Source organism: Chanodichthys erythropterus, chromosome 16 (assembly GCF_024489055.1).
Source record: "Chanodichthys erythropterus isolate Z2021 chromosome 16, ASM2448905v1, whole genome shotgun sequence".
NCBI classification, from domain to species: Eukaryota; Metazoa; Chordata; class Actinopteri; order Cypriniformes; family Xenocyprididae; genus Chanodichthys; species Chanodichthys erythropterus.
The window spans coordinates 30,859,729-30,878,729 of record NC_090236.1 but is presented as its reverse complement, the minus strand read 5'-3'; the positions used below and the strand labels follow the sequence as shown (position 1 = coordinate 30,878,729).

Genomic DNA, 19,001 nt, shown 5'->3' with positions numbered 1-19,001 from the left:
TATTTTGAAAGGATTTCAGTTTTGCTTCTTTTTTTTTACAGAAATTATAACATCAAAATGTAAGCCTGTCAAGGATTAAAACAAAAAGTACATATACAGTCATGTGAAAAAGAAAGTACACCCTTTTGAATTCTGTTTTTTTACATATCAGGACATAATAAAAAAATTGTCTGCTCTTTAGCAGGTCTTAAAATTAGGTCAATACAACCTCAGATGAATAACAACACATGACATATTACACTGTCATTATGTATTTAACAAAAAAACAAGATGGAAAAGCCGTGTGTGACAAACTAAGTACACCCCATGATTTAAACAACCACCTTTAGCAGCAATAACTTGAAGTGATAATTTTCTATACGACTTAATCAGTCTCTCACATCGTTTTGAAGGAATTTTGGCGAACTATTCTTTACAACTTTGGTTCAGTTCATTGAGGTTTGTGGGCATCTGTTTAAGCACAGCTCTCTTAAAGGGATAGTTCACCCAAAAATGAAAATTACCCCATGATTTACTCACCCTCAAGCCTTCTTCTTTCAGACGAATATAATCGGAGTTATATTAAATAATGTCCAGGCTAATCCATGCTTTATAATGGGAGTGGATGGTGCCTCAAATTCTGAAGACAGAAAAAATGCACTCATTCATTATAAAAGAAGTCCACACGTCACCAGGGGGGTTAATAAAGGCCTTCTGAAGTGAAGCGATGCGTTTGTGTATGAAAAATATCCATATTTCAAACTTTATAAACTGTAATCTCTAGCTTCCGCTAACTATCATAAGCGCGTTAACGAGAGAGTGGCGTCCCAGTTTATGATGTAGGATGCATGCGCAGTGTGAGCTCCGGTGACGAACACGGAAGTGCAGAGGAGAGAGCAAAACAAAGTACTGGTCACGAATTAAAAGTACAAAATTAGGATTTGGTTAAGAAAAACATCGGAGGATTTCGATATAAGCCAAGAGAAGACTTTATTTTTTGGCCAGTCATATTTGTTTGAACCGGAGTATACCGACCAGGAACTCCAGGAGATGGAGGAGGCTACAGCAGAAAAACAAACTGAAAACTGTTGGCTGAGGCATGTTTATATTGAGTAAATGCCAATCACTAGCGAAAACCATCTGATGAGCCGAAAGTGGTGGAAGACGCAATTGGGTAGAGAGCTCGCAGCAGCCCGATGGCAAAAATTGCAGGCAGTAAAAATTTCAGTCAGTAATCAAGTCCAAAGCACCAACAGTTAGAATTGGAGTAATCCGAAAAGCACAGTAATCTGATGGTGATAAAGAAATACAAATAAAGCAGTAATCCGATCAGTGCAGCAAAACATACAAACAAACAATCCAGTTTTGAAGCGGCAGCCAGTCACGCACAGCGCTCTGCAACTCCCTTTGATATCGGCGCATGTAATCTCAAGACTTTAGCTTTGTTGAAGCAACCCAGATATTCACAAGAAATCAGCATTTTAACACTAATAAAATGTAGAGTATAACTCAAATAATTTGCTTCTTCACGTGGATTTTTTAATATAACTGATTATGTTGATTATGTTTGTCTAAAAGAAGAATGTCATATATACCTAGGATGGCTTGAGGGTGAGTAAATCGTGGCGTAATTTTCATTTTAGGGTGAACTAACCCTTTAAGGTCCCACCACAACAATTCAGTCGGGTTTAGGTCTGGACTTTCACTTGGCCATTGCAACACCTTGATTCTTTTTCAGCCATTCTGTTGTAGATTTGCTGGTGTACTTGGGATCATTGTCCCATTACATGACCCAATTTCTGCCAAGTTTTAGCTGTCAGACAGATGGCCTCCCAATTGACTCTAGAATACTTTGGTATGCAGAGGACTCAATAGCCGCTTTTCCACTGTCGGGCCAGTGCAAGCCAGGGCTAACAGCGTGCCGGGCTGGGCCTATGGCCACAGACCTTAGGCACCGAGGCCAAAATCAAGTTGCGTTTCCACTGTCGGTCCGCTAGCTCCGCAGCGCTGATCTAAAAACCGCCCTTAAACACACCTCCCTTGATCAAAAGTCACACAACCCAACCCATTTCAGTGTGTAGACCATCACCTGACTACGATTAGCTCCGCCTTTCACCTTGAACACGCCTCAAGCCCCAGCTGGCCAACTTTGGACCAAGGTTTTCGGCGGGCCAAAACACCCGTGCCTTTGGCACCGAGGAAGCACCGAAGAGGCACGATCAAGCCCCGGAAGTGACAGTGGAAACGCGACCGGCCCTGGCATGCACTAGCACGCCCGCCTTTGGCCCAGCAGTGGAAACATGGCTAATGACACCCAAATCATCACCCCTCCACCACCATATTTGACAGTTGGTATTGGAGGTGTTTGTGCTGATATGCTGGGTTTGGTTTTGGCGCTGTGCATTATGGCAAAACTTCTTAACATAGTTTGCAACTTTGCAAACCTAAGCCATGGCTTTCTCCTGGCAACCCTTCCAAACAAGCCATACTTTTCCAGTCTTTTTCTAATTCTACATAAACTTTATCATTTAACATGTTTTGCTGGGACATCCACTCCTGGGAAGATTGGCAACTGTCTTGAATGTTTTCTTTCCTTACTGTTAGTAGAATAATGGACTTCAAATTGTTTGGAAATGCTTTATAACCCTTCCCAGATTGATGGCAGCAACAGTTGCTTCTCTAAGATCATTGCTGAAGTCTTTCCTCCTTGGCATTGTGTTAACACATGCTCCAGACCAGCAAACTGACAAACTTCTGCTTTTATAGAGGTGATCACACTTGCTGGTGATCAATTAATCAAAGGTATTTGATTAGCAGCACCTGACTGCTACTTACCCTCTTAATTCCTTTAGAAGCAGTAAGGGGCCATTCCCACAGAATGTGTTTTTCTATTCCAATTCCATTCCGTGTGATATGTCATGTGTTGTTGTTCATCCGAGGTTATATTTACCTCATTTTAAGACCTGCCAAGGACCAGATGATTTTTTATTATGTCCTGAGACATAAAACCATACAATTCAAAGAGGGTGTACTTTCTTTTTCACATGACTGTGACTTTTTGGTGTGTGGATGAAGTACTTGAGTCTTTTTGATTGCACTGTGGGGGTGCCGAAAACAAAACGTACATCCATTGCCGTTTAATTTTATTACACAGAAAGCAAGGAATGTTCTTAATTTGAATTGTAAATTAGATTCTTAGTTTCGGAACGACCGCATAACACATTTATGTCACTTACAGCCCTTATGCTCTCATTATTTCCGTCAGGTCTCCGCTCAAGGCAACCCTCCAGAGGCCTACCCTCCCTTCCAAACTCCTCCAGGAGCCAACTTCGAGGAGCCGTACTACGAGGACCAAGCGCATAAACGCCCCCCACCTGCCGCCGACGGCACCATGCACCTGGGACTGAAGTCCACGGGGAACTACGTGGACTTTTATTCGGCATCCCGCCCGTACAGTGAACTCAACTACGAGACGAGCCACTACCCTGCCTCGCCGGACTCCTGGGTGTAGAGGCACAGAGGCAGGCTGGAGGCTGGCCTACGGACACCATACACAGAGACCAGCCCAGCATGTGCATGAACACTAGTAGACATCTCACACGCGTAAACCTTCAGTTCGGTTCACTGCTCGTACCACAGTGGGCTGCCACTCGGCCAGTAAGCGAGGTTAGGAAAGTGCTTGAAGAGAGAAGTTTTTAGGAAAGAAGCTCAAGGAATGTGTTTTACCGAACGGACCACTTGAACTTTCATGTTTTTCGAAGCAGTGGAGGGAATCGAAAGGTAAACGGGAAAGCGGAAGATGCTGTATGTGGCGCAGAGGTGGGACAGTTACGTGAAGCACAAAAATCAACATTCGACACAAGCTAAGGAAGTAGTTTTCACACATTTTTTTGACATTTCTTTATGTTAAACCATGCTTTTTATGGAGTGCTCTGTTACACTCTTAGCCTTTATATCTTTTATTTGATTTCTTTTTATTATTTGCTTGTTTTTGTACCTCCTTTTTAACTTCTTAAGTCTGGTGTAAAGTACTTGTTGTATATTACAGATGTAGATACAAGGTGCATTGTGTATATTACGCAAAGACTACTGTGTCCTCCCATGTGGCTCAATATATCATTTTATTTTCCTGTATTTTAAAAGAGAGAGGAAAATACACTCACTGAACTCCAGCGTCCTGTTCTATGGGTAAGAAAAGCATATAATTCAGAGGTGTCGTTTGCTCTAACGTGTTTTTTCCCCGTTTTTCTGAGAGGAAACTACTAATAACTGACGACAGAGCATCACTGCCTGGACAGAGTTTATCACCAATAATAAGAACATTTTCAGGCCTATCTGTCAGTTTGTTTTCTTTTTTCCCAACTGTACTGACATGAACACTGGTCATTCCACAAGCCATCGAGTGATCTGTGCTTAGTTATGTGCCAAATGTGGTAATCCCTGACCCAAGGGGTGCTATAGAGCTGCCGTTGAAGTTACATTTAACGACAAGTCACTGGTTCTATCGACGCCTGTTTGTAAATGCTTTTTTTAAATGTGTTTCAACAGCATTCACACTGTAACAAGAAATGGAGGGACACGGTCTTTGACAGCTACTTCCCCTCCAAAGATGTACAATTAGTTGACGCTGTGTTGTAAAATAGACATTTGCAAAATCTGCTTTTTTTCTTCCAGAAAAATCAGTGGTTCTTAAGCTCATCGTAGACAAATCTGTCAATAGAGTATGGATATATATATTATATAAATACAAAATATATATATACTTTTTATGTGCAGATGTGGATGTCACCTAACGCAGAAACATTGCAAGGAAAAAATGCTAGTTAAAAAAAGCATAGGGTTTTGTTCACCTTAATTTCTAACCAGATGTTGACCTCCTGTTGTCATGTTGTTGCTGTGTAAAAGAGGTGAGACCAGGGCTCAGTGAGGGCAGATGTGATAAAGCTTCTAATATTGACTTGAAAAGGTGCTAAAACAATGCTCTAACACCTTTTGGCCTATGTTGCTACCTTTTATTAATGCCTTTTGAATGTTTCATGTCCTTAGTAAAATGGATGCCACTAAAATGAATAGCTTTGATCTAGAAGGAGAGCTGTGCGTATAGACACACCTCTTGATTTTCATTTTTTCTCGCTTAGGTAATTGCCTATACCTAATCTCAGGTCATCTTATTGCAGGAGAAGATGGGTGAACATTCCTCTATTGACTGAACGTAGAACAAACAAATGACACAACCCTATAATTTTTTTTTATTTATTTTTTTTTGGTGATTTTCTAACCTTAAAATTAAAATCTGGCAAATTTTAGGATGGTATGATGCTAGCCCTGGTCTTCCCTTCATGTCAATTTACACTTAGAGGTAATTGTCAGATGCAAGGATTAAGGATAATCCCTAAACTCACATATCTTCAGCACCATCGATAGTGAACGTCTGAGAACAAGCAAAATATCTGTGAAAATGTAGACATATCAGACAACCTGTATTGAAGATGTAAGTAAAACTTTTTTTCTGTTGCTAGACAAAGTGTTTGAGAGAATTGTGAACCTTTTTAATGCCAGGTTGCAACTGCTATATAAACTAATGGAGAATCACTGTTTTGTGATTTATTTCGTTCTGTCTGAGTTATTTCTTACTATATCGAGGTTTTCTTAGGGAAGATCTGACATTGGCATGCACTTTATTGCCAGATTTGTTTTAAAATATATATATCCACTTGTATTACATCCAAACCACTTTATTTTTTTATTTAAAAAGATGCTTTCAACACTTTAACAGCACTGATTTTTCCCATGTATTTTGTATTGATTTAGTCAACAGCATTTATTGTGTTCTAGACATCAGCACTAACACATAAGAGATTTCTGTTACCTTGTACTGGCGTTAGTTTTCAATTTATTGTATTTTTGATGGAATTCCTAGATAGCTATCAAAGGCCAGGCGGGCAAGCTGCTAGCTCCTGTTAGGGTTTCATCACGACTGTTTCATTACCATTTTCCCCACAGAGAGTTACTTTGACATTGACAGGGTATGTGCTTCTCACTTTGTCCTGAGAACCAGTCTGCAGTATAAAAAAGTGTGACAGGCGCTAAACGACATCTCATGCCTACTACAGCTCTGAAACACCAAGCCCTCCACGTCCATTCATTTCAATCTCATCAATGCTAATGCGTAATAATCCATCTAAAACTCAGTTTGATGCATAGAAATGTGGTGATGCTATAATGTGAGTGTTGATTTTATTGCTAATGTAAGTGTGTAACACTGTGTCGTTAGACACGAATATTAAAGAAATGCATATTGAGAGCGGAAATGGCCACATGTCTGGATTGTGTGTTTTGAGAAGAACATTAACTTAACTGACTAGATGTAATACTGACCTCTACTGGAAGTTTAAAGCCTAATGCACTCTGCATTGCTAGTACGGGGTGCATCCCTTATAACGTTGACTGCTTTGTTGTTAAAGGATTTTAACGCTATAGTTTGACATATTTATCACTGACATGTCTAATAACAAACCGTATATTTCAAATCTTAACCAATTAGCTCTCTTTAGCACTGTCTATTTGAGCTGATTTAAATATGTTTCTCTTTACAAGCTGAAAAAGACCCCTGTTTTCTTATTTAAAGAGTTTACTTTTTATCAATAATACTTCATTTCATTATCAAATTAATTCGTCTCCCGGTTTGAATAAAAGTGGTGCTCTCTGCAAAGGCAAATGACTTGACCATCAAGCTCCACCCATATACGGTTAGGGGCGGGGCTAGATGTAAAGCTCCACCCACGGGCTCTGAACATAAGCAAAGACTGTAGTAGACGTTAGTCAGGGTACCGCCATTTTTTTATTGACAGGAACGAAAACGAGGAACATAATACATTGCGTTCAATGGATTGCACTGTTGTTTAACAACAATCCAATTGTTCAGCTCATAAATGTCTTTCCAGGGGGGGAAAAACACCATAAAACAGTTTTAAATGTTGTGAGTTGTGAAAATGTGATCTAGGACCTTTATACAGTTCTTGCAAAGACTGTCTATCCCTTACAGCCTTGTCTTCATCTGCGTTAAATTCAATACGACGTCTAACCTGACTATGGTCTATTGTATTATTTCGGTGTTATGAACGTCCTTGATAAATATGTTGTTTAGAAGCTTCTTTATATAACACTCCCTTTCATAAGTTTCAGAGCAATATAAAAAAAAAACAGAAATAGACATTTCTGTGCATCAAATTTCAAGTATGACTTGGCTCAAAGATGATGAGCCAAAACAACATTAATTATGTCAGGTGATTCTGTAAATTAGAATTATTAATCACTTAAAAATAATGTATCAGACTAAAGATTACAGTCCATGGCAGTCTTAAAAGAGTAGTGTACAATTTGTGCCGACCCTCACACAGACCACAAGCCTTCACAGAGGAAAACATCCTTAAAAAACTTTAAGGCATAAAAAGCCACATCACTTTTTCCTCACGACAGGCATTCTCAACCTATCCATCTTTTCAGCTTTCTTCTTTTCCTCCTTCAGAGCTTTGTACCTCCATTTAGGGATCTGTAGTTGTGATGAGTCTTTTGAAGCCCTGCGTGGCGGCCGCTCCGGCATGTACATGGGGGTAGGAGCTTTACACAGCATGACTTTAGGTACCACTATTCCAGGACGCACGCTGCTTCTGCGCATCATGTGTAGGGGCAGCAGGCTGCTTCTCCTCAGGGCCACGCTGGAGGCCATCGCTACGCTATGCAGTAACTGCGGCTGCAGACTGGCGCGCCGCTCCGGCTTCTTCGGCACCAGCAGCACCCTGGAGTTCTGGAAGAGCCGCTTGTAGTTGTTGAGGCGATCAGGCCCCAGATTCTTCAGCTCAGCAATACGCTGTCTGCGGAGGATGTCCTGTACGGCAGGGCGACGTTTTCCAACACACGGAGGGCTGCCCGGGCACACAGTGTGGCAGGCGGTGGCTATGAGTGGGCTGGCCAGCGCCGTGGTCATGCGCACCATGTAGTCCATGACGCCTTCATCTACGGGGTCGGTCTTCATGCTGATGGAGAACAAGTTACAGACACACTCTGAGAACTTCTTCCAGCAGGACTTGGGCTCCTTTGATTGGGCCACCAGTTCGCTTAGCATAGGCCACTCCATGCGGTAAGAGTTACAAAACTGTTCGGCGCAAGGCTGTTCCATCAGTCGGGATATCATTTTGGCGGTCTCGTAGCGGCCCGTGAACATGGCCCATTCCCATGGAGTCAGCTTACGGCCAAAGTCCCTTGCTTCAATGTCTCCTCCTTCATAAAGAAAACCATCAGACAAAAGGAAAATGAATGCCTACATGAAGGAACAAAATGGAAGATAATTGCATGAACTAAATCAGGAGGCCATATTCATTTTTCAGCTGATACTGCACCTGTCATCATGAGAGACCGCACGCATTCGGCTCGACCCTGCATGGCTGCTTTCATCATGGCAGTGAAGCCGTGGCAGTTCCTGCGTTCAGTGTCGAGCCCGGGAAAATAGTTCAGCAGGTAGTTGGTAATCATACTGTGACCTATAATTCAGAAAGACATAAAGAAGACATTTACGTTTATGCATTTGGCAGACACCTTTATCCAAAGCAACAGTATATGAGTTTATGCATTCCCTGGGAATCAAACCCATGACCTTGACATTGCTAGCAACATGCTCTACTGTTTGCACTACAGGAATACAGACGCTATATAAACAGTATTAACCTGGTCTAACCATCTAACCATGTGATATTCAGTATACCTGTTGCTTCATTCATTCATTCTTTGAATAGGGGATTTTTTTTCTAATTCAAGTGTTTTTAAACTGGATCTTCCAGTGTATGCCAGACTCCAGTCATTTAGACCCTTTCTTGCAAGCTCACATTCAGATCCAATCAACAACCGTCAAACTAAACCAAGACACTGTTTTACAATTTTTTTTCAGTAGTCTCTTTCACCTGGATATGTCATAATAGATATATTAAAAAGATATCTCACTACTTCTGTTACTGGGAGAGTACTGGGAGTTATTGATCGTAATTTTATTGCATTTAATAGATGAATTGCTGTCACTCCCCTTACCTGCTTGTGCAGCAGTCATAAGAGCCGTATTCCCTTCATTATCCTGCCAGTTCACGTCCACATATGGACACTGAGAAAGTGCAATGACCACATCCACGTAGCCCTGGTAACACGCCACAATCAGACCTGTCTGTTAAGCAGTGGAGAGGGAAAATATTAGTCATCTCCACAGTCATCTTCCTGAATGTCCATCATTACTGCAGAAGAAGGTGTTTAACGTGCAAACTGCAGAGGCATTGAAGCGGTTGAACCCTGCTATATAGCAGTTCATTTAAGGGCAGGGATTGTTGGAGGGTGAGTTTCCAGATCCAGAGAGACATGGGTTTGGTGGTCTTATTTATGAGGTCGATGAGCTCTTGATCTTTTAGAGTAAATGTGTCAATTGGTGCTTTGCAGAAGCATAATTAGACTGGCAAGTATAGATATACTGTAGTAAATTTTACTGCAATATAACTGTTGCACATTTCTATGGGTATTTAAGGGTGAAATGGGTCATTTTTGTGCAATAAAAATAACAAGTGTCTGTTTACACAAAGTGCAAATAGCCTATCATGTTGGCAAAGGCTATTAACACTAGCCCACCATTGTCTGGTTAAGCCAGAAAAAATGACATAAAAGCTGGCGCTGCTGCCAATTAACGGTAAAAGTGGTGTGGAGAGTAAAAGCCTATTCACACCAAGAAAGATAACTGTATATATGTATATATAAATATATATAGCATCAACAGACAATAACGTCTGTTGTATACGTATAACTATATGTTTATTATGCCGCTTTAAATGCTTGAACCCTAAAAAATCCGAAGTCAGGTGGATTCTTAAACCATTTGAGATCAGACGTCACAGCAGCTGCGCGCACATTGGGGTGTCAGAAAAAACAGTGGTAACAAATAGAGGAAAATGGGGGAAATCCACGGAATAAGAGAAAAATGTATTTTTGTGACTTTAGATGTCAGATTCAGAATGCAAAAACATGGACTTCGTTTGGTCAAAGACGCCATTTGAAGCTAAATGCAGACATGTTTATGTTTGCAAGCCATTAAATGGACGACGGGGCTGATGGAGCCTACGACTATTTCCCTACTATTAAAGCACGAATTAGTTGTAAACAACAGGGTTAGATATTAGATATATATTGATATATGCAGTTCATAGGGGGCATGATGTATTAGCCCTAGTTACATCATGAAATAATATTTAAACCCATAACATGTTACATAGATAACATTTAAACCTATTTCTGTCATGACAACTCTCAGAGTGTTTGGCATGGTAAGGGGTATGACAATGTTGATGTTGATGGTCTTGGCAGAATAGATCTGCTACACTGCTGCTACTGCTGCTTTTATTGCTGCTGCTGCAGAGCAAGTACGGGCCTTGCTACTGCCAATACATACACGACACACTGCTGTGAGCAAGTAAGACATGCTGCTGCTGTACAATATAGCGTACATGAATTAGCCATAGCAGATCTATACAGGTGGAGCTAGGGAAGGTGGAGGGTTTCTGAAAGCACGCTGCACTGCTAAGGGAAATGCTACTCATGTATTTGAAGATTGAGCATTGGCTACTGATACAGCATCTGTGTCCTATAGATTACTGATGTGATTACTAGCAGGTTGAGTTAAGGACCTATTAGCCTGTGCATCTAGAGTTTCATGACAGAACTTTGTATAACGTTTTTATAGCCTATTACAGTTTTGACTTTTTCTCGCAATTGTGATTCTTCTTCTCAGAATTGTGAGAAAAAAAGTCAGAATTGTGAGATATAACCTCGAAATTACCTTTTACTCTTTTATTCAATGGCTTCCATAGACTGCTACTGCAGAACTGTCATTACTTTCGATAACGCTTCACTCACATTGCGTCGATAGCTGACGCTATGGGGAAATCCTATGTCCGAAAATACTGAAGCCTGATTGAATCACATCTGTGCAACTGCATAGACCAATAGTGTCTCAGCACGCCCAAATGGGTGGGCCCATTTTCCTATATAAGCTGCAACTGAGTGCCATTTCATCAGAATCTTTCTCCTTCAAGCGCAAGGATCATCTCCTCGCAGACCTTAGAAAGAAGATGAAGAAGAAGCCTACCTGCTTGCCATTTGAAAAGACCAGCAGCAGATTTGGCAGCGCTGATAGCAATCTCGGCTGAGACCAATGCCTTTCCCTTGTGGCCATCCAGTGATTGAGTGAGTTTCTCACTTTAAAAGAGCATATTTTCTTGCGGCGTTTGTTGCAAAATGGCATATGTGGCACATGCAGGGCTCCGGTGCAGTTTATCCGCAAATACCAATGCCCTTCTTCTAATGCAATTGATTTGGTGTCATTTAGGGCGTCTGAGGAGGATGACTGTGATAATGCCAATTTCCCTGGCCGCTTCAGATGCAGAAGAGGGGTTGAAACCCCGCTGAGGACTCTGCCACCTTACCTGAGAACGAGGCATATAATTTCTGGGCGGAGTCCTTTACAAAGCTGTCAAGGGGCTGGGGTTGGAGTAGTCTCAGCCTCAGACATCACGCCTATGGACCGTTGGCTGAACGTCTGATGCATATGGCACAGAAAATTGGTTTCGAAGTCGTCATCTGATTGGTTGAATTTTACAGGATTTCTGGGAGATGTGTGTGATGCATCCTTTAATGGTCCAGCTGGAAAGCAAGATGCCATGTCACCAAACCCCCTCGTGGAAGAAGCAAGCTGTCAAGCTTACAACTGTGACAATGAGCTCTTTTCAGGATCAACAAAATTAACTGTGATTGGTTGCGTTACATGTCAGTCAAACGTCCTTTCGGGCGGTCCTTGGCCAATGAAAGCTGCGATAGAGTCCAGACCTTCTGCCATCAGTCCTAGTTGACTAGGATCAACTAAACGTTTTTTTTTTTTTTCAAAAGTATGTGAAGTATGTAAAGTTTGTGGCATAGATTCTTTAAAATACGTCTTCGCAAGACTAGGGTTGGAGTGGTCAACTCCGGCTTAGCCACCTTGATCAATGCAGGCAGGGTGCTGTCAGCAAGTCCCCCACCAGACCTGATTTTCCAGAGGTTCATGGCCAGACAAAGTCGTTGGGCGGGGCTATTCGGCTCACGTACACTCATCAGCATCGTTGATGTCGTGGAGCAGGAGGGGTATGACAACCCCTTGAAGGGGTATGACAATCCCCCCCAGGCCCCAATGGCAGCATCTTTTACTGGCTTGAACATTCCTGCATTTATAACATGGTGCTATTGAATTGTGTTCCCCATAGCGTCAGCTATCAACACAATGTGAGTGAACTGTTATCAAAAGGGAACATTTCGGTGACTAACGTCACCTCAGTTCCCTGAGATAGATGGAAACAAACATTGTGTAAGCTTGCCGGGATGGGATTAGTTTTACATGGGGAGGTGGGGGTAAAGTAATTATTACCAGAGCTTCTCAGTGATTTTATGTGCCATCTCGGTAATCATTATGGACAATGTCAGTAAAGATTACGGCGACTTTTACCTTCTGTAAAAAGGTCAGGAAAAATTACCTCAGGTAATACTAATCCCGTTCAAATAGACCCACTGTAAATTTGTACGGTAAAATTCCGTAATTTCCTGTTTAAAAGTAGTTTTCGGCACATTTTTCAAGCATGGAAGCACTTGAAGAAACATTAATTTGTGTTGTAGGTGGTGGGACAAGTCTGTGGCAAACGTCAAGTATTTTCTACATACCATTCAGAGCAAAAAGAAGATCAGAATTTAATTAATAAATCGGACCTAACTATTATTTATAGTTTATATATTTAGATTATATGTGTTTTCGCACATTGTAGCAGGAAGTATACCCACATGACGACAGGGAGGTGACGGAGGTGCGTAAATCGAGTTAACCCTCCCACTTCTGCTAGTTTTACTGAGATGTCTTGTCCCGTGCGAATTAGCCAATTAATATTACAGACATCCTGAGGTAAAGTTACTTTACTCCACCTCCCCACGTAAAACTAATCCCGTCCGAATAGGGCTATAGCAGTCGCTTGCCGCTTCCTCAGTCAAAAGATTCTGATGAAATGGCACTCAGCGGTGGCTTATGTAGGCAAATGGGCCCACCGATTTGGGTGTGCTAAGACACCACAGATGCGATTCAATCAGGCTTCAGTATTTTCGGAAAAAAGGATTTCCCCATAGTATCAGCTATCGATCTTGTCTCCACCCACAAAATATGTCATTGCTGTTTGCAAACACCCAAATGGTCTATTGACTGTCAATGTTTTTATCATTCATCATCTGGAAAAAAATTGCTCTGAAAGTGATTCAAATCAGACCATTCCTCTGTGTCATTATTGTTACAGCTGTGTTGTGGACCAGTTTTTTTTTTTTTTTCCGTAAGTTGAATAGGGAAGGCGTAGGACATACAGTGTAAGCTTTTTGAAGAATCAGGAAAGCACATGCACGGCAATCATTTGTTTATATAAAGCATATACATTTACATTTTTTTAGACATTTTTTTAAATGACCGATCGTTTCGCTAGATAAGACCCTTATTCCTCGTCTGGTATCGTTTAAAGCCCTTTGAAGCTGCACGGAAACTGTAATTTTGACCTTCAACCATCTGGGGATCATTGAAGTCCACTATAAGGAGAATAATCCTGGAATGTTTTCATCAAAAACCTTAATTTCTTTTCAACTGACGAAAGAAAGACATGAACATCTTGGATAACATGGGGGTGAGTAAATTATCAGTAATATTTTATTTGAAAGTGAACTAATCCTTTAAAAGTCGAGAAATAATTTATTTCATCAAATGCATTACATAGCCTACTCATACATACTCTGATAATACACCATTCTGGATGCAGCATTTGCAGGGGTTTTCTGAACACTGTCCTCATCTTCCATTGGTTGGAAATCAGATAGCCCCACCCCCAAAGTCAAGCTAAACTATCAGCATGCGTTTTTCAAACAAGCAATGTTTTGAAAGCACCACAGAGCCACAGTTTACTTTTCTCGGAAATCTCCTGGGTAATGACTTGCTTAATATTCAGAAACAATTACTGTATTAAGTAGAAAGTATTTAACATGTCGAAAAATTTACACAGTTAAATACGCTGTAAATGGAGAATAAAAATATTCTTCTGTGTAATGTCTAACAAATGAGCATACAGAGACAAATGCAGTGCAGACATGGAGAGGCCCGTTGTGAGGAAATAAAAACAAATGCATGAGGTCAGAGGCACTGCTTTAATAGTACAGAGCATCTCCCTTTTCTTGTGTCTCCAGATTGTGAGTGATTATAGAGCACTACAGGCAGATGGTAAGCCTATAAAGACTATTAGCTAAGATTTAGTATGGAGTTCCCTCTGGGCTCAGATCACTTGTCTGTTAGCATTTATGGTGCTATGCTCCAGAATATCAAGAAACTAAATATGATCATTGCTATAATACAATGCAATTTTTTTTATATATATATATTTTTTTTACATTTATTTCTCAATATTAAAGGTTATTAATAGGTCAACGGCCTGTAATATATGAGATGTAGGAATAGACCAACTAGTGGTAGATCCCAGTGATCACATCTGGTTACACAGCACAGCACAGAGAGGCGAAATGCCACGCTGTCATAAGATGATTGCTAAGGAAAGCCTCTATAACCTCCTAAAGCTCCCCCTCTCGGGATCAACAGAAGTTCAACAGGGAAGGTCAATACAAACTCCAAGGTGAAATATAAAGCTTTAAAGGTGCTAAAGAGGATGTTTTGTTTTATACATTTTTTGCAATATTACTTGAAACTGTCTTTACTAACTGATTAAAGACTATTTATTAGGTGCACTGAAAGGAATATTATTACTATAAATCATCTGTGCACGAGGTAGGGCCTTAAAAACATCAGCCAATCGTTTACGCGATCATCGCGTAAACGATTGGCCCTCTAGCTTGTCAATCACTGCCGTGACGTTCCTTGTGAGAGACGTGTGCGGATGCGCGCTCCAGTAACTTTCCACACTCCGCAGGCGCCGCACGCAATGTTTTTATCAGGAGACAGGAGTAACAACTGCAGAATATAAGTTACCTGCAGTGAGTCCGACATAATGAATCCAAAAAACACGACACAGCGAATGGCGGTGGTAAACACTCGTGTTCCAATACTCGTGCACGAGTTTTGGGAGGCGTTCCTTTGAAATGAGCTGTGAAGGAGGAGGGTTGTTCTTATGCATGCGCTCATTTAAAAAACTCAGTAACAGTATTTGAATTCACAGTCGACGAAAAGATCCTCTCTATCATCTTTAAGCTATCAAATGTGCATCCCCACACAAAGCAGGTTTCCTGAACCAAAAATCTCATATTTTTCTGTTTAATTATCAACATTGCAAACAGTTTGAACATTGCCGAGACTGATAAACAGGATCATTAAATATTAGCACTTAATGGTGTTGTTTAACTGTGCTCTACATATAATTTCCCCTGTGCTAATGGCTAAAAAAAGATTTGTTTTAAACAAATGATCAGGGATTGTGTTATTTGAAAGACATTTACATGCAAATGGGTTGTAGCATCTTAAAGGAGGACTACATGACTTTTACTGCCACAGAGCCTGCTGCTGTGGGGAAAACAAGAGCCTTTTCTATCTCTGTGTGAGTAACCGTTTGTTTCTGTACATGTGTTGTTTCTGTTTGCGTTTAGAACATTGAGTTTTCAAACTGTGTCGTCTAAGTTAAGAGTGAGTCATAGACCAAGCGTACAGTCCTATTCAGCAAAGATAAATAGTTAAAGATGTTTATTAACAAATTCAATGCTTGTACCAAGCGGCAAAGTGCACCAGAGTATCTTTTTCAATACCGACATTGTGCCACTGACTGCAGAAGGACAAAAGAGGGGGGCAATAGGTGATGCTTCATTTATTTTAGGCTCTATTTTTAGGTAGACAGACACGTTTAGCAGTAGTCAATGCAATTTGAGTTCAAATGATTCATTGAGGAAGGAAGTCAACTCAATTTTCACATATAATTTAGCATGACAATGGGTGGCAGATTCAAATTTAGACTTTTATGGCCAGCAGCTAGTCTCTTACATTATAAGTTCTGTGCTTAATGGATAAATTAGGGTTTCTCTCATATGACATACTGAAAAATCCCTGTCTAGGCAGAGCATTGCAGTGTTTTGACGTCTTGGAGAGCCTTTTTAAAGCTCAGGCATGATTACGATCTGCTTGGACTGCATCCAAACTCCAATCTGTTCCAGGGCTTAGCTGGCTGGTGCATGAGATTTCAGCTGTAGATCACAATACAACTGGACATAAGGTCAAGACAAAGATTTGACTTAGAAATGTAATGAATCTTTTGGGAACAGATTTTTTTTTTGTCGTTCCATTTGGGCATACACAAAAAGTATTTTAGCTTTATTCATATACTATTGGAGAATTTTATTAGTTTTATTATCTCTGAACTTTTCCATGGACCCCTTGAAGCCCCCTGGACATCCGTTTTTAAACTCCTGGACTTGATGACCCAACCATTTACATATATTGAATAAATGGTGGGTGTCATGTCAATGAAATCCTAGTGTCAGCCTCAGACATCACACCTATGGACCGTTGGCTGAACGTCTGGTGCATATGGCACACCTAACTGGAAACACTTCAGGATTTTCAAAGTCGTCAGCTGGTTGATTTAATTCACAGGATGTCCGGGAGATGTGTGTGTTGCGTTCTTTAACCGTCTAGCAACAAATGCGGTGAAGCCAAACCCCCTCATGGAAGAAGAATGCAGTCATGTTTACAACGGTGACAATTAGCGCTGACCAGGATCAACTAAACGCTGGATTTACAAAAGTAGGTGAAGTTCGCGGCTCCATTGTTGCAGTAAAATTACATTCTTGAATTAATCATTTATTAGATGCACGCCGGTCTGTTATTGTTGGGACATCGACTTCACATTTTCACGTCCCTAAACATGACAAGAAACAAAACGAACTGTGATTTGTTGCGTTACATTGTCAGTCAAATGTCCTTTGGGGCAGTGAAAGCAATAGAGTCTAGACCAGGGATGGACAACTCCGGTCCTGGAGGGCCAGTGTCCTGCAGAGTTTATCTCCATCCCTGATAAAAACCTTACTTGCCTATAACTTTCTACTAATCCTAAAGACCTTGATTAGCTGGTTCAGGTGTGTTTGATTAGGGTTGGAGCTAAACTCTGCTGGACACTGGCCCTCCAGGACCGGAGTTGTCCATCCCTGGTCTAGACCTTCTGCCATCAGTCTGAAGGTACGGGAGACTATTGAAATCCTAACTACAATCTAATATTTTTAGACTCAACACAATTCCACCATGTGTCAAGAAGGCACATGTTTTGCTTACAGCTGCCATCCAAGCCAGATTTCTTTCCTTAAAGATTCTGCCTTTAATGACATATTTATGTACGGTTGAAAGTCTCAGCCTCATGCAACGTCGATATTTATGGAGGATAGAGACAGCCTTAGCGCCTGAGCTCATTCCCTGAGGAGCACTGCGTGGATCATGCATACTTAAAGACTCTTTGATATGATAATAGCCTTGCATAAACATGACACTGTTATCACCCACATTGTCATAACTGTAAGCTTCTCAGGGCTAAGGGGAGTGAAAGGCCTTCTCCTAGTCAAGAATGGTATTCTTTAAACACATGATTTAGCTGAATGGATCCTGGAAAGTAATATGTTTATTATTGCAGTATTCAGAAAACTCAAAGCATGGATGGTAATGATAGAGATATTCCTGCACTGCATGAGTATGTTCCTGAAATTGAATTCTCTTGACTGATTTGTGCTGCTAAAATGAAAATAAAAAAAAGACTAGATATTTTAACTTTTAAGTCCACTTAAAAGCCGGATGCAAGTCTTAATGTTCAGGTGTTTGATCCTTAGTCTTATCTGTAAAAAATTTTAAATAATAAAAGATCAATACAACATTTAAAGCTGAAATGAGAGAACTATAAGCCATTTGGTAGCTTGACTTTCCTAGAAAAGTGTAAAGCACCCCGACCAGCAAAACTGATTCAACCAATGGTTTGAGTTCGGGGGCGGGACTCTCTGTTCGTCTGACCAATGACAGGGTGTGGGAGTGTTTGGGGAACATGTTTAAAAACAATTTCTATCATTCAGTTCGGTGGCATAGGAAGCACACATTTCACTTTTAAACATTCAAGAGCTAAACGTATCTAAACTTACTCTGTTATTTTTGTCCACCTCTCGCACCTCCTCCTCTGTCACACCTTGTCTTATCATGATTTTGACGATGATGGCATTGTTAGAGCAGCATGCTTTGAAGAAGCTGAGCGGTTCGGGGCTCTCAGGACTCGGGCATTTTTCGAAGTTGAGTGAATCATCAGGTGGATAGAAGGAATCATCTGACACAATGCTCTTGCTATCCGGTAGTTCGGAAAAGTCCAACTCCTCAAACTCTTGGTAGATGTCGTCGTCATCATCACCATCATAAAGATGGTGGTCTTCATCATCTGCATAATAAGAGTCCTCTGTTGGCTCCACAGAATTGGAGCTCTGTATGAAGGACTCATTGTTGCAGCCTCTTGCTTGGTTGACACTGGTGCCATATTTGTGATCTTTGAGCAGAACTACACCTCCTGCAACACCATTTTCAGTTATTAGCACCATTTAACTATCCGACTGGTGGAACACAAAAACAAAAATCTTGTAGGATCCAGAATGAGACTGTCACATAATGAATAGTAATCCTAAACTCCAGTTATTGATACAAGTAATGAAGAAACCCATTGGAACCAGAGGTCAAAATCATATCCACTGATCTTCAAGAACCGGTTGGACTTTTATCCACCCTTGGATTCTGATTATCATATACCAAGCATACATACCCAAGCTTGTTTTTTTTCACCAAAACCATCCCATTTTTTCTCCACTTGACTAGCTCTGTGAAGCAATATGACTCTTGTTGGAGAATTCACCAATAGCTCAAAGTGAGGATGAAGGAA

The 19,001-nt window shown here is 40.9% G+C and overlaps 2 protein-coding genes across 4 annotated transcripts in view; one reads left to right on the top strand and one right to left on the bottom strand.

Annotated features, from left to right (window-relative positions):
• ctnnd2b (catenin (cadherin-associated protein), delta 2b) overlaps window positions 1-4,698 on the top strand; it is an 89,644-nt gene extending 84,946 nt beyond the window's left edge. For all 3 annotated transcript variants that reach the window (XM_067362157.1, XM_067362156.1, XM_067362158.1), the window contains one exon: window positions 3,245-4,698. In XM_067362157.1, coding sequence (XP_067218258.1) covers window positions 3,245-3,490 — 246 coding nt within the window. In that variant the 3' untranslated portion in view covers window positions 3,491-4,698. The remainder of the gene's footprint in view (window positions 1-3,244) is intronic.
• A 2,122-nt stretch (window positions 4,699-6,820) lies between these two features.
• On the bottom strand, window positions 6,821-18,917 carry ankrd33bb (ankyrin repeat domain 33Bb). The gene is made up of 4 exons (XM_067363358.1): window positions 18,223-18,917; window positions 9,061-9,190; window positions 8,379-8,519; window positions 6,821-8,259 (listed from the first exon to the last, which is right to left on the bottom strand). Exons 1-4 carry the CDS (start codon window positions 18,664-18,666, stop codon window positions 7,439-7,441), a joined length of 1,536 nt encoding a protein of 511 aa, XP_067219459.1. The 5' UTR covers window positions 18,667-18,917; the 3' UTR covers window positions 6,821-7,438.
• Between the last annotated feature and the right edge of the window lie 84 nt (window positions 18,918-19,001).

What these genes read in the sequence shown, in the direction of transcription:
- ankrd33bb (XM_067363358.1), bottom strand. Translation starts at nt 18,666, where the DNA reads ATGGTGCTAATAACTGAAAATGGTGTTGCAGGAGGTGTAGTTCTGCTC. An exon ending in TATGACTGCTGCACAAGCAG is followed by an intron (nt 8,520 to 9,060) that starts GTAAGGGGAGTG and finishes TCTGAATTATAG; the next exon opens with GTCACAGTATGATTACCAAC. An exon ending in GCGGTCTCTCATGATGACAG is followed by an intron (nt 8,260 to 8,378) that starts GTGCAGTATCAG and finishes TTCTTTATGAAG; the next exon opens with GAGGAGACATTGAAGCAAGG.